The 14727-nt window shown below is 46.2% G+C and overlaps 1 protein-coding gene across 1 annotated transcript; it reads left to right on the top strand.

The window, feature by feature from the left end:
• The first annotated feature begins 6720 nt into the window (after positions 1–6720).
• LOC142559584 (uncharacterized) lies at positions 6721–14727 on the top strand. The gene is made up of 3 exons (XM_075671165.1): positions 6721–6789; positions 11407–11537; positions 13679–14727. Exons 2-3 carry the CDS (start codon positions 11443–11445, stop codon positions 14334–14336), a joined length of 753 nt encoding a protein of 250 aa, XP_075527280.1. The 5' UTR covers positions 6721–6789; positions 11407–11442; the 3' UTR covers positions 14337–14727.

Here is a 14727-nt window from a genome sequence, read left to right as displayed (position 1 = left end):
CGGGTAGGTAGGGGTACAAGGTAGATAAGTTTTGAGAAACAGGAAAAAAAAGATTGCGGAGATGGATGCAAAAATGTTACAGTGAGAAGGTTGATAGCACACATTAATAAGTCAAGCAGGTTATGTGTCTATTTGCCACCGCCACGTTTCAAATGGGAGCCCAATAAATCATAATCATCATCATCATCATCATCATCATCATCATCATCATCATCACCATCACACCACCATCACCATCACACCACCACCACCACCACCACCACCACCACCACCACCACCACCACCACCACCACCATCATCATCATCATCATCATCATCATCATCATCATCATCCCGAATGCATGGTGGAATGTACATCCTATTTAAGGAACATAAAAAACTAAAGTGTGAGCTTGTCAAATGTGAATATTCGCTAACCGCAAAAAAAAAAATGCTACGGATATTTTTAGAGACCTCCAAGAGCAGGCTTATAGAGGAAATGATCAAAGCTTGCTAAAAAAAATGAAAACGAGTGATAGGCATGCGAACTGCCCGCCACTGGCTCTGACTACAAAAATATCATTCGTATCTGGGGAATAACCTCGTTTCAATTTTTTTCGGTAGCTCCTGTTTACATAAAAAAATTTAATTGTTTCTGTGCGTATTCGCTCCGCGCATCGCATGAATTCTGTTTCCGCGAAGTAAAGGTTCAGCTCGGATCTAGTCCTGCGTGCTTCTTGTGCTCGTACTAGATTGTTTCTAGCGCTAGTTCATTAGGCCTCAATTCTAGGTCACGCACAAACTAAAAGCTCGTTATAATGAAGTCGAAGGAATAACAAGAATTACTTCGTTAGATTCATGAAGTCGAGGACTTGACGGAAGCCCGTCTGGTCGGGAGGCATCATGAAGAAGGGTAAAAATACAAAAATACACTGAAAGAATACAAGAAAAGACGTTTCGGCTCCCCTGGCGGGAGCCTTGTTCACAATGAAATCTTATTATTAGATACATTACTTCATCGCATCTATTATTGCGTGTACAGCAACATCAATCTCCATGAGAATATCAAAGGGATGTCACTTTCTTCGTTAAGTGAATTCTTTCGGTATATCACGTTTCGTTCTAACGATCTTCGGCTATTAGTTTCGCCAAATTTGGGTGGATCCTCCCGGTGGACCCCAATCCCATCGTCATTGTGGGTGGCTTCAACGTCGATGCGGCTCGTCACGAAAGGAAAGTGGTTCTTGGCGTTTCTCTTGAAAAAGTTCGGCCTTCAATGTGACACCAAGACCAATGTATCCACGACGCGCCATCGGGCGTGCACAGGCCTAACGTTCGCTAAGAACATCTCCAATGTCGTCACAGAGTCCATGGCCGTCTGTCATAGAGACCATAAAGCCATAATTACAGTGGTCACCAGGTAAACGTAAATACAAATAAATATAATAACGCGCATATTTCTGCCATAGTGTTTTGTTGTTTTATTTTATCTTATTTCTAGTTATACACAGCTGCGGTGGTCAACCACCTTCGCAGAGTGGAATGACTTTGAATTTTTTTTTCTCCCAACCAGCCAATCAGTGCCGACTAAAAACGATGTCTCTAAAGTTCCGTTGAAAGAGCCGCTGGCGTCACTGCACGTGACCAAAAACGCAAGTGTACTCCAAGCTGCCTACTGACAGTACTAAGATGGTTGCATTCTTGTAAAGCACACGTGGATGTCACAAGGTTCGGAACGAGTTAGTCGAGACAGCATGTATGCATTAAAGTTATATGCGCGCCGAGTGAAAGTTCTCGCGAATGGGCCTGTGCAACCCGTTCATGCTGGTGGCGCAAGCAAGCGCAGTTCTGTTCCGCATAACCACAAGCGCAACTCCTACAGAAAACCCGAAGAAATAATGTGGCTTCACAGGTATGTCTAATGCACGCCGACCCGTTATAGGATTCTGTGTTATATAATGGACACACAGTCATTTCTTTAGTTTTAATTATTTGGTATGTGCCAGTGTGACACAAGAGACACAAGAATGCTAAAGGTTGTTTGATCTGTGTCGTACTTTTCTGTCATCCAGTTTTTCTAGTCTTCTTTCGACAAGCAGCACACATCACCTATGTGCTCGCGAAGTCGTTGCGTGTAGTTGCTTTACGCGACGAAACCGTCTGATTGGGAGCTTACATTTCGGCACCTCTTGTGAGCAGTGTTGTGCATAGACACAGACATAATGAAATATGCTGGGAACCTTCTGGTGAATAAACAGAAACACTGCTTGAAATTACACGTTGCACAGGATGAAAATAAGGAGAACTTTACTGCTCACCCTCAGGGTGCAACGGTGATATATACCGCTTCAATAAAGACTAAAGCTTCATCAAATGCGCTTCAGTAAAGCTTCACTATTACAGTTTTACTAAAGCTTCGACTCAGGTAAAGTCCAGCGCGTGCGTTGGATTTGCACGTTTCTTTATTATTGTTTCGCTTACGACACTGACACATGTGCACTCGTGTACGACGCTCGTAAATCGCATGCGAAATGACATGTGCGTTATCAGTATAAAAGTTTTTTTTTTCATTGGGAGACGACGAAAAACACACCATATTTATGACGGTGTTTGGTAGAACGAAAAGAAATTTATATATACATTCTTCACGGTGAGCAGATGTTACGCGAGCATAAGCGACTTACCGCTCGTGAGTCAGCATTGCAATTGGCTTTTTAGTGTCTGCTTGCAACGCCAGCGTTCAATTGCAGCGTTATGCGCCGTATAAAAGAATGACGCATCATACGTGATATGCGCATCCGCTAAGGCTTCAGAAAGGCGGAAATTCTCGGGTCGCAGAAATTGCAGTGATGCGTGCCATCTCTACGCGGCAATCTGCAGTGTTAAATTTCCTGTCGTCTGGAGCCGCTCGTTCCACTTGAAATTAAGTGAATTATGTGTTCTTTATGGGCCAAGAACCTGGTTATGTGGCACGCCGTAGTGGGGGACTCCAGATTCGTTCTGGACAACCCGAGGAGGAGAAGGAGGAAGGGAAAAGCAGAAGGCAGGGAGGTTAGCCAGAATAACGTCCGGTTCGCTACCCTACGCCGGGGAAATGGGAAAGGGGAACACAAAGATGAGAGGGAGAGAGAGGAGGGAAGGAAAGAAGGAAATTAGCGGTGAGTTCACGGACGCATGTTGTATAATAGAAATTGTCTTAATAGTAACAGACGTTCGCACGAGGCCGTCGTCCTCAAGAAGAACAAAAGCGCCTTCACCGCTTTATGGGCCGACGAGCGATGAGGGCGGTGTTCCAGCAGCACCTGCACAGAAAGTGGCCGATTGTCGAGTTTTCGGAGAGCGTTGGCAAGTTCTTGCCTTTCTGGGGCATATTGTGGACAGTGGCACAACGGGTCGTCGATATTTTCTTCGGTGCCCCAGACCTCGCATGTTGCACTGTCGGTCACTCCAATTAATGTAGAGTATGCCTTTGTGAAGGTAACTCCTAAGCAAAGCCGACAGAAAAGCGTAGATTCACGTCGAGGAAGTGCGAGTGGAGGTGGGAGTTGTAAAGAGGGGTTTATTCGATGCAGTCGTGTAAGTCGTAAGTCTGACGAGTTCCACTCAATCAGTCAGAGACTGCGTGCCTCCCTGAACAGGAGCTGATGTGTGGCAGTGATGTGCGTGGGGGTTATGCTGATGCAGTACGCGTGTTTTATTTAAAAATGCGTGAGCACTACGAGCAGTGCTGTGCACCTATTTACAGTGGTGACTTATACATTCGGTACCACGCCGACTGCCAATAATGGCGGTCGCATAATGCTACGCATAGGTACGACAGTTCGTGTTAGGGGACGTCCCGCTTATTTTGTTTGCGCGATGGCCAGAGCGGCATAACCAACACGTTAATTGGGTAACAGGCAGGCGAGAGGGCACGGCTGCGCGTACATGCGTAATAAATGCACGGGTGGCACATCCTCTCGTTTTCGGTCCTCTTTAACCACCTTCCATCCTCACTGGTAGGGTATTCACAAGACCCACCGCGGTGGCTGAGCGGCTATGGCGTTGCGCTGCGAAGCGCGAGGTCGTGGGATTCGCTGTGGGTCAAATCGATCCCGAGTACCTGACTGCCCCGGGCCTCATAATAATATTGCGGTTTCGGCATGTAAAACCCCGGAATTCATTCAAAGCGGTCTTTCACCGGGCGTCCTACACTGCTTGCTATCGTCCTTTAAGCGTAGGCGTAGGAATTTCTAGCCTGTGCTTAACTCCTGTTTTCTGTGTATAGGTAACGACGAAAGCGGATGTGCTAGCAGAATGGTTGCGCCGGCGCGACTACCGTTGTGCGGAAGATGGGTCGTTTGTCACTATAGTGCGGATGGCAGCTATCCAGCGCGAGCGCTGCGGCCTTAAACTGTACGTTCTCGACCTGTATTGAGAAAGGGGTTTTCTGGCTTCACACAACTTTTCACCGAATAACCATATAATGGTACGCATTAAAAGAAAAGGCGGCTGAAATTGTTGCGAAGCTTTCCACCATGTTAATAAATACTTAGAACGCTAAAAACACGAAAGACATGGAGAAAGGAGCACACACCACACGCGCTTGTGATGTGTGCTTCTTGCTCTACGTCTTTCGTGTTTTTAACGCGCTATGTTTTTAGTATTACGCGTTACCAACTAGCCCACCTATCCACCCTTTTCCACTATGGCTTCGCAATCGACCAACGGTGCCATCTCAGAACGATGAAATTCCGAATTCTTAATTTTTACTTTACCCAAAGCTACGGTGCATTTGAAAGACTTTTAGGAGTGCCTTTGCGCGGCTCCGGCGTGTAGATAACACGCCACGTAATGGCCTTGATTTTACCTGACCGGTATACGAGGACTGCAGTTTAAACTGGCAACGCGTTTCGTCGGAGGTTTGGATGGATGGATCATGGGTGCGAAAATCCTAGGCGGGACAGATTAGAAATGGCTATAACTGCTGAATGTTTTCTATTCGCGTTAGTACGACCATGCACTCTGCTTTGGAGTATCTATTCTAAAAAAAAATACCCATGCACTTGGATCAGCTGCAAGAGTAAATACGCACGATGCCCAAAGTGGAACGACGGCAAGTTTGTGCAACGCTACAAGCCGCACCACAAGACTTCAAGGTTATTCAGCAGATATGAGTTTTTTTTAATGATGCAGGACTAGGAGCATGGTTTAACGATTTTGTAAAGTTTGCTATAAGCCAGTTCTACAGCGGGACCACATGGCAACGGTCAATACTAAAATAGCAAAAGGGGGCAGCAGGTATTACTTTCAGCTAGAGGCAACCGCGACCAATCAGCGTAGAACGATAACATTTGTTACGTAAGAAATCAGAAATATAAGAAACTTGTCGTGAGAGCGTTAGTGTATCTTTTTACCTCGAACAAGGATTGTAATCGTAGTCCTATTTATCGGTCATCGCTGTCTCATTGTATGGCTGCATAACTGCATAAAACCGCTGTGTTGGCGCGCAACAGGATAGCCTGCAGCGACTCGAGTTGTAATGCTTTACAGAGGCCATTTTAACACTGCACAGTTTGCACGGGTGCCGCAAGTAGTGCACCTGGTATAACCTCGTCATGCCATTGGCAAAAATATAAAACGACGCAAACATGGAAACCGAACCTGTTGAGAATGTCGCACATAGATACATTAGCTTCAATTAAATTGTGGGGTATTACACGTGCCAGAACCACTTTCTGATTATGAGGCACACCGTAGGGAAGGACTCCGGAAATTTCGACCACATCGGGTTCTTTAACGCGCACCTAAATCTAAGTACAAGGGTGTTCTCGCATTGCTCCACCATCGAAATGCAGCCGCGGTGGACGGGATTCGATCCCGCGACCTCGTGCTCAGCAGCCCAACACCATAGCCACTGAGCCCCCACGGCGGGTATTGACGCAATAGCTTGTTCAGCTTTTAACGCGACAGCATTAAGGAACTCGTGTCACAGAAAAGCCGGTGTCGTCGGCGTTGGGCGGGAGCGAAAAATCCCGGAAGGCAATTCATAAATAAAAACAACTTGCAAGATGGGCTGGGTGGGAATCGAACCAGGGTCTCCGGAGTGTCAGACGGAGACGCTACCACTCAACCATGACTTCGATGGTTCAAAGCGCGACAAAAGCGCCTCTAGTGAAAGCGGTGTTGCCTTAGAAACGTACCGTAGAAAGTTATACTGTGGTGTATATCGGTACTTATGAGCATGTAAATTACAGACTCGCAGTTAAACGAGTAGCGAAGTACGTTTCCGCTACATTTCTTCTGCGCTTGGCGCACACGCAGAGCCATCTTGCGGAAAACACAGAAGACACGCTCCTCGCAATGTATGGCGCTGCCCCGACAGGTGGCGCGCCACTCGCCGGCTTCTGCCTTTCGTCTCGTTTGAGCGCATTGGGGCCTTGTGGGGACCGGTGCGAGGATGCCCCAATACCCTTGCGTTGAATGAGTGGGCGGCGCGAACGGGGTGCAATAACGCTATCGCGTTCCACTCTGGAAGGCGAATCTTAAGCGTCCTCCAATTTTTTTTGAAAAAAATGCGAAGTCAGTGATTCTGCGGTGAGTTTCATGAGATGGAAATTGGTCGAGTTGTTGTTGTTGTCGTTGCCTCAAAACATGGCTTGTCGAGTTGGTGACGCCACCATGAAGTTAAAGCAGCCGGAGGAGGAAGAAGAAGAAAGAGCTGGCCGGCGTTGCACGAGCTCTTTCTTCTCCGCCCACAAATCAACGCCGTCGACATTATTCTGTGATATTGGCTGTCAACTGCCAGACAGCCTTGTGACCAGAATCGAGGTGAGAACGTTGTACGAGCCTCTTATATAATACGTCTTGACGCAGCCGAATCGCTGCCATTTAAAAGAGCTGCGTAGTTGGTGAATATTTAGTACCGTGTGTCCAGTAACGAGCTTTTTCGTGTCCTCGAACTGCCTCGGTAAAGTAACTGCCCATTACGTCACCTCCACTCCCGCACTTTGCCTTAAAGCTGATAATTTCATGGTTGTATTATGCTTATGACGAGCATTATGTCACTCAGCCGCATAGAATCGCATGGCAGCCGCTTAGCCTACGTCGTGATTTCCCGTCACTGAGACACATCACGCTAATTTGTCAACGCAACCAGCGATACCGTCCTTTGAGTGCACTCGGATGAAAGAGGCTCTCAAACACATTGAGCTTGAAGGCAATCTGATATTCTGCGGTAGCCAAGTAACTATGACGTTCTGCTGAGGTTGTAGGTTTGATCCCGGCCGTGGCGGCCGCATTTCCATGGGCGAGAAATGTAAGAACACTCATGTACATAGGTTCATGTGCACGTTAAAGAATCCCAGGAGGTCAAAATTATTCTAGAGTACCCCTCTACACTGTGACTTGTAATCACGCTCGTAAGTTTGGCACCTACAACACCAGAATTTAATTTTCGGAGGCGAAATGAGAGTTTCTTTTTTGCCTTCGCCATCCTCCGTGCAGGTGCTCACTCCTACTAGCTGGGTACTACTTTTGGAGACGCGGGGACACTGCGCCAGTGCCAAACGTAACTTCCGCGTTTTTTACTTGTCTAAAAAAAACCTTAAATGTTTACTCCCTGTTACTATGATAACGCATGTTTTGAATACAGGTAAAACTACCACGTCCGGGAAGACCGGCAAGGATCACGATTCTTTTTTAATAGTTTGTGGCGTACTTGCAGGACATTGTGTTGCCATGTTTACGAAGAATTGTCTTCAGGCAGATTGTACGCGCTGCGCTCGTGAACTTAAGATATAAAATTGTTGTAGGTTATATAGGAGCTCTTAATTATTTGTCCAAGATGGTCATCAGTACAAGAAATATTAGTTCTCTGCATGGAGACGAAAAATACCCTCAGTTATGAGGTTTACCATTTTATTCAGTAAACCGTGTAACTATCAACCCGCGTGCAGTCATAGCACGGTACGCGATCGTTTTCGCATTCTGCCAATATTTACGCCTGGGAATCAAATCTGTTATATCGCACTCAACAACACAATGCATCACCTTAAATACAGCGCGGTGGTTGTTATATCGGAGAAGTTGAACTGGAGGTATGCACCGAAGTTCTTTGACATGTATAGAATTGACCAAGTGGAAAGTCTAGCTGACATTTTTAAAGCTATAAGACTGCATTGTTTCATGGGGAAACTGACTACTCCTCACATTGGCTTTAATGAAGGCTTTGTTCTTGCGTTTCTGTTATGCAATCGCAGTTTTCTTAGCTTTCGGGACAGAAATATATTTGTGCACGCCACTTGCTAGGCAACCGCAAACGCCAGCCCAGGTGACGAGTTTCACCTATAAACATTTCATTTGTTCTGAGCTAATGCACGTGCCTATGCTACAAACTGATGGGGGATTCAGTCTTTCTTGCATTTCATATATTTTAGTCTTGGTGGCCCATAACAGGTAACTTTTCGTTTTCAAGCTTCTGCAGTGATAAACTAAGCTACTTTTGAATGCATCGAAACTGGGAAAGTAACTTTACGTAGAGAACAAACGATGCCTAGTATTCATGCACCCTTTCGTGGTGCTCTATATTGTCTTGGTTTAATGTAGTTAAAGACCTTGGTATGTATTTTGACTGAGCGTCATGCTTTCTTCCGTCCGATAAATGAGTTGCACAACGCGCCCTTCGCACTATGTCCACTAACGGACGACTTCCTGTACCCAAGGCTGGGCAAAGGTACTTTGCAATTGTACCACGATGAGATGCAACAAACTCGGGCGACAAGTATTTGAGATACAGATACAAGATACTACCACAATTATTGTATCCGATACGATATTTTCGATTTGTATCTTAAGATACTTCAATACATGTTTCAATAAATTTTTCATTATAAATCTATATAATGTAGCAGCGAACGCGTGTGAACAAAAATGTTTGCTTCAAGTTTTCGTTTTAGTCTGACCAACTGCGTTTCTTTTGAATGAAATATCTGTTAGCACCTCAAAATTATTTGTTTCCTGCTGAAAGTATAATATTTCCATTCCGAAACAATTCATTGGGGTTGCTTCAGCTGCTTAACATGAAAGCTCGTTATGCGCTGTGCTGACAGCGGTTTTTGCTTGTCGCTTTTGTAATTGATGGAAGTCGGTGCTCTGCTTGCCGTCCAACTAGTGGGTCACCATCAAATTACAAGAACATCAATAAAAAGCCTCGTCACAAGATTTACCTTGTCCGTAAACGTATTAACGTTTACGCAATAATGCATCACGGGAATGTACAGCAGCAAAAACGCTGGTAGCGACGTTTTTTTGTGACGTATCGTGTATACAGAGAGCGCATAACGCTGCAATGATCTTTCTTATCGTACTTATCTGCTGGCACAAGGCGTTCGTTAGCGACATATTCATTAACGTGTGATGCCTATACGATGTTTCTTCTGCGAAAAAACTTGTGCAGCCCGAAAGCGCTTCATACGTAATATAGTTGTCCAAAGCTTCGCTGGATGCCGCCGCTATTCACACTACTGCCACTCATAGCTCCGACTACCGGATGTAAAAGTAAGAAATTTAAGTTTGCGCTAAAAAAAGAAAAATATGTCCAAGTAAAATAGAAAGGCGGTTCCGTATCACACAACCATCGTGAATACGTATAAACACGATACAGGCGCCACCACTAATAGCTATGACATCTAACCATGAAGTGTTGTCAACTTACCTGTTAAGGTCAGACAACAGAAAATTTAGCGCCTGTGGAAAATGGTATAAACCGGCTCTTGTGGTCGCTCATGAGTAAAACGGAGCATGTTGTATTGTAGTGTTTCTATAAAAGAATGACGCTAGCTTTAACTTTCTTTAGGTAACTTAGTAGTAACTGTATCAGCTTGAGAACCGGAGTTCAGACAATGTTTATAGTTTCGCCCAGTGATGTTGCGATAGCCAGTGTCTTGTATCTTAAGATACACGATACATTCTTTCGTGTAACAGAAATGAAGATACTGATACACGTCTTTCCAGACGTATCATGCTACAGATACAGGATACTCAAAGAGTATCGAATATCGTATCTGAGATACATCGAAATTCGATACTGCCCAGCCCTGCGGCTTTGCCCCCACAGTCTTTCTCAAGGTTCATGGCTGTACTATCCTTCCGCTACTAAGAGTGCGCTTCAGGGGCTGAATTATGCAAATCTGATTCTCGCCTTATTGATTCAGCCCTTTAGAAATTTATATCTATCTTCTAGCACCATTTGTGCCGTTGTAATGACCATAGTTCAGTTCTTTCAATGCTATTCAACTTACAACTCTTCAGTCAAAAACCGATTACGTATGAGCTGTTGTTTCCATTTAGGGTGGTTCACGGTAAAATATATATGGCCCTATGCTTTATATTCAGACAGAACTTCACATACTGTAGAGATTTCTCAAGAAAAACATAGTTGCATTATTCACTGTGCCACACCTAAAGAAAAAACTAACTAAATATACAAATGAGAACAAAAGACCTGCATCTCTACACTATCCGTAATGAGGTATTTCACAATGCATTCTCGGCGTACTGTACAAGCGTGGACGATCACGTATGACTAACTCGCTTTCAAGCCCACCTCATTGCTTTGGTTGTCTTGTTTGTTCCTCTGCCTATTAGTCTACTCTTCAGGACGATTGCCTTTTCTGCGCACTGTGTTATTCCGAGCTTTTGTGTAGCATTACAAAGAATTCAAACCACTTTCTGCTCCCCAAAAGACGCCTTTTATTGAATATTTGAATGTTATAATTTTGTTACTTCTGCGTCTCAAATTTATTAATATTATTCCATCAAACAAACGGTCAGAAAGTGGGCACCTTTCTTGTTGCGAGGAAAAAAAATTTGTCATCGCTGCATGCAGCAAGCGTTCTGTCGGACCACCAGTTTTGGCAAAACGATTTTGGATACCAGCCCCATGTGCTGGCCGTTTGTGGTTTAGACAGAAGGCCGTGAATGCACGCCCACATAACCTACCGCAGAAAGATGTACCCTCGTTTGGCCCAAACTACCGTGTCTTTCGACCAGCGAGATTTCCGGACTGGTATTCGCAAGAATTCTACGCAGGAGCCTCTCCTGATTGGTCGGCGTCTTAGCGCTAAGGAATAAAAGTAGTGATCGGCGTAATTAGGAGATGATCCCGTCAGCAACGACCAATCATGGATGGCACGTCGGTAAGACCAGTTACGCAAATGGGCGCCCGCCCACCAAGTAGTAGCTGAAGATGCACCAATGACGCAAGCCTGTTTTCTCAGTTCCCACTCCTTGCGCAACCGCTAAAACGCTATTCGCACCAACGACAGTCACACTATCAGCAAAACGCTTCTGTAACTAATGCGGTATGCGTTCTGCAGCATATACTGCTAAACAGGTTAGGTTCGCATGAAGAGTAATAATAGACTGCCGTTTGGCTTACATGTCCAGACGTGGCCGTTCGTCCAGCACGAAGAGAAAGGGGCAATGGACTCGGACAGCAGCAGCAGTAGCAGCGGATCGTCGGATAAGGCTCGTGCTGGATTCTCAAAAGACTCGACCGCGCCGCTCGGTGGTACAAGGTGAGGCACCGTTGGGTTTCAAGACCACCATCTCAATATGGCAAGCGAATGCATCAGGAATGCGACTGCATATTCATATTGTTACCTGGGCAACGTATATGTAACGAACGCGTACGGCTTACACAAACAAACGAGCCTTCCGAACAGTTAATGTTTTTTCAGTGGTTGTTAGACCCCGGTGCAGCCAGGTTATCGTACCAATGATTTGAGGTGTTGGATAAGAACGTGTTATTCTCCTCAATGTAACACACTTTTCGTTGTGTGAGTATCGAAGACCGCAGCTGTTGGTTTCGTAATTAAAATTGATCGAAAATTCCACAGCATGCACGGTACGAGCTCGATTTTTTGCTCTAAGCGTGTGCTGGCCTGAGCATGTTGTATGTACTAATATAGGGAAGAAGGCGCACGACACAGCACTGGCTGTCAAATTAACGTTTAATTACCGTTCCTACAGTGAATATAGCGCAAAAGAACCAATGGAGTGCGTCTTCTCTCGTCACGGCGAGTGCTAGTTACTTAGGCTGAGAGATTGGTCTTGCGGAGGCAACCTTTACCTCTTCCCTTGTAGAATTATTAGTACACTGATGCAACATTTGTCGCTGCCCTGCATGACCACGTATTCTGCGGCAGCTTGTCTCTCCTTCCATTCTAGAGCGAAGCTCCTTTAGGCGCCCGTTCCTGCGGCGAGCGTCGGCGTTGTCCCTCACAACCGACCGAACGAACACAGCGACGGATTAAAGCGAACGCAGCAGTGCAGTGCAGTGTTTAAAAATGATTATAAAGGTTTTCGGGCTTCTCCTTAATGCACAAATAGTGCCTTACCGCAGTTTACACGAATACTCGTCGAATAGTAGAGGCGGTAGCGAAGAAAGCGTGAGGAGGAAAGCGGAGGAACCATCAGATGGAAAGCGGAGGAGGATTGTGTGGCGAAAGCACGAGAAGGAAAGTATAATGCCGTGCAAGAAGGGGTTTGCGGCAACGATAGCGACGGGATGGAGCCAGAGTAGCGCGTGTCATCTGTAGAAACAAAGCGCTGCATGAGCGGAGGTTTGTCTGCCGCAGCAGCTGGGAATTGCGCCCACGCGTCATCCAGGTGCAGAGATGACGCGTGGGCCACTATATCGCGAAATGAAAACACTTATATAGTTGGGCTCGAATTTCGCATTTGGGAGTATTATAAGCGATGGTGAATAGTTTTTTTATATAAGATTACCGTCGTGAGTTTTTATGGTGCAATCATAATGACACTGATAAAGAAAACGACGTGCCCGTATGTTCCCTTATTAAGGTTATGCATGTTATGTGACTGTACCAGTTAGACACTTGCCCGTCAGGTCTAGCAGTTGGTGTCCGCATAAAATACGGATTTTCTGTGCCTTTCTTGTGTATCGATTACTGTTTTTGCTTTTCTATACCTCAGGCTCAAGCCGCAATCCGCAACAAGAACTCAGATATGGAAGCTCGAACATTTGACGCTTAGCTATCCCGACCCTTTTGGTGCAGTATAGCCTGCACAGACGCTTCACCATTAATATGACAAATCGTCATCATCGCCCTCTACGCAAAAGCTTGCACAACTCGGGGCGTTTTTATTCTCTGCGCTTATTGCTTTTCTGCCAGGAACGCTGAACTACGTTGATGCACACGTGCGGTTCGGGAGGCGAAAATCCTGCGATCGGATCGTTCGGGCAACATAGATCCCTGCTGTTCTTTTGTGGATAAGACAAGCACCAACTGGGTGCAAGGATCTTTAAAAGTCGATCTTGTGCTTACTACGACAAATCAGAGCATGGGCTACTCTACCATAACTTTTTCACTTACTTGAAATTGATTGCTGTAAATGGTTTCCTAGCACAAGGTGACAACTATAACGTATCTTACTGTCGTAGTTCATTTGGTGATTGTCTTTTGCGCTCTATTGACTCCTCAAATATCACTGTTTAAAAAAAAATGATTATAAAGGTTTTCTGGCGTTCTCCTTAACGCGCAAATAGTGCCATACCGCAGTTTACACGAATACTCGTCGAATAGCAGAGACCTGCCGATGTCACTTTCGTGCTATACTTGTCTGATATCTTCGCACCGATATCCGCATTATTGTAGAGCCATCGATTAAACTCTCTCGGACTTCCGCTATGCAGGGCGCCCCAAGTGAGGAAAGCCGGCGAAGCGCACTCGGAAAGTAGGGACTCCAAGACCAAGGGACACCAGTGCGACGTGTGCGGGAAGGTACTCGGCTACAAGAGCGCCATGCGCAGGCACCTGCTCACGCACACGGGCGAGAGGCCCCACTCGTGCCAGGTCTGCGACCGCAAGTTCGCCCGCAAGGAGAACCTCGAGCGACACGCACGCATGCACACGGGCGAGAAGCCCTGGAGCTGTCACGTGTGCGGCGAAGCCTTCACCCGCAAGGGGATCCTGACCATCCACGCCCGGCGGCACACGGGCGAGAGGCCCTACGCCTGCGCGCTGTGCCCGGCCGCGTTCGCTAGCAGGTACACGCTGACGGTGCACACGGCTACGCACAAGCGCAAGGCTCCGTACGAGTGCCTCCTGTGCGGCATGAAGTTCAGCGTGAGAGCCAAGTTCCTGGGGCACGAGCGAAATCACGCGGCCGAGAGGCCCTACAAATGCCACCTGTGCCCGGCCGCCTTCATCGAGAAGTGCCGGCTGCGAAGTCACCTCGTCACCCACGTGAGCGATAAGCCTCACCAGTGCGACATTTGTCAGAGAGGGTTCAAGCGGCGCAGTACGCTTATGAATCATTTGCGCCGTGTTCACGACGGTAAGAAGCCTTGACTAAAAGTCCGAGACCGCAGACAGGCATTCCCCGTTTGCGAGTCCGTGCGATTGACCAACTGCATGTGCCATCTTAAAAGCACTTCCCCAAGAAGGTAGTTCCCATACAATTCTGATGTTGTCGTGAACTAAAATATTGTGCTGGCAATAAACCCTTGTATAAGAAACTGATATCCCTGCTCGATTTGTGCGAGGGAGGCTGTTTTCGTGAGGAATGCGTGGGATATGGACAGACAATGGAGAAATAGCATTTTTGCTTCAATAACATTTTTGGATGAAAGATTACGATGTTGCTGATTTGCAGATGTTTTTGCGACTGGTGTACGCACGCCCATGCTGAAAAAGGTATAAATGGCTGGTGAATTTCAAATAAACTTCCAGTTGGAAGTCA

This window comes from Dermacentor variabilis, chromosome 10 (assembly GCF_050947875.1).
Source record: "Dermacentor variabilis isolate Ectoservices chromosome 10, ASM5094787v1, whole genome shotgun sequence".
NCBI classification, from domain to species: Eukaryota; Metazoa; Arthropoda; class Arachnida; order Ixodida; family Ixodidae; genus Dermacentor; species Dermacentor variabilis.
Note: the sequence above shows the minus strand (reverse complement) of the source record. Positions and strands in the feature narration are given on the sequence as shown.

Excerpts from the sequence above, each read along its gene's own strand:
- LOC142559584 (XM_075671165.1), top strand. The coding sequence starts at position 11,443 with ATGGACTCGGACAGCAGCAGCAGTAGCAGCGGATCGTCGGATAAGGCT. Across the intron at positions 11,538-13,678 it reads GCGCCGCTCGGTGGTACAAG|GGCGCCCCAAGTGAGGAAAG; the intron begins GTGAGGCACCGT and ends TCCGCTATGCAG.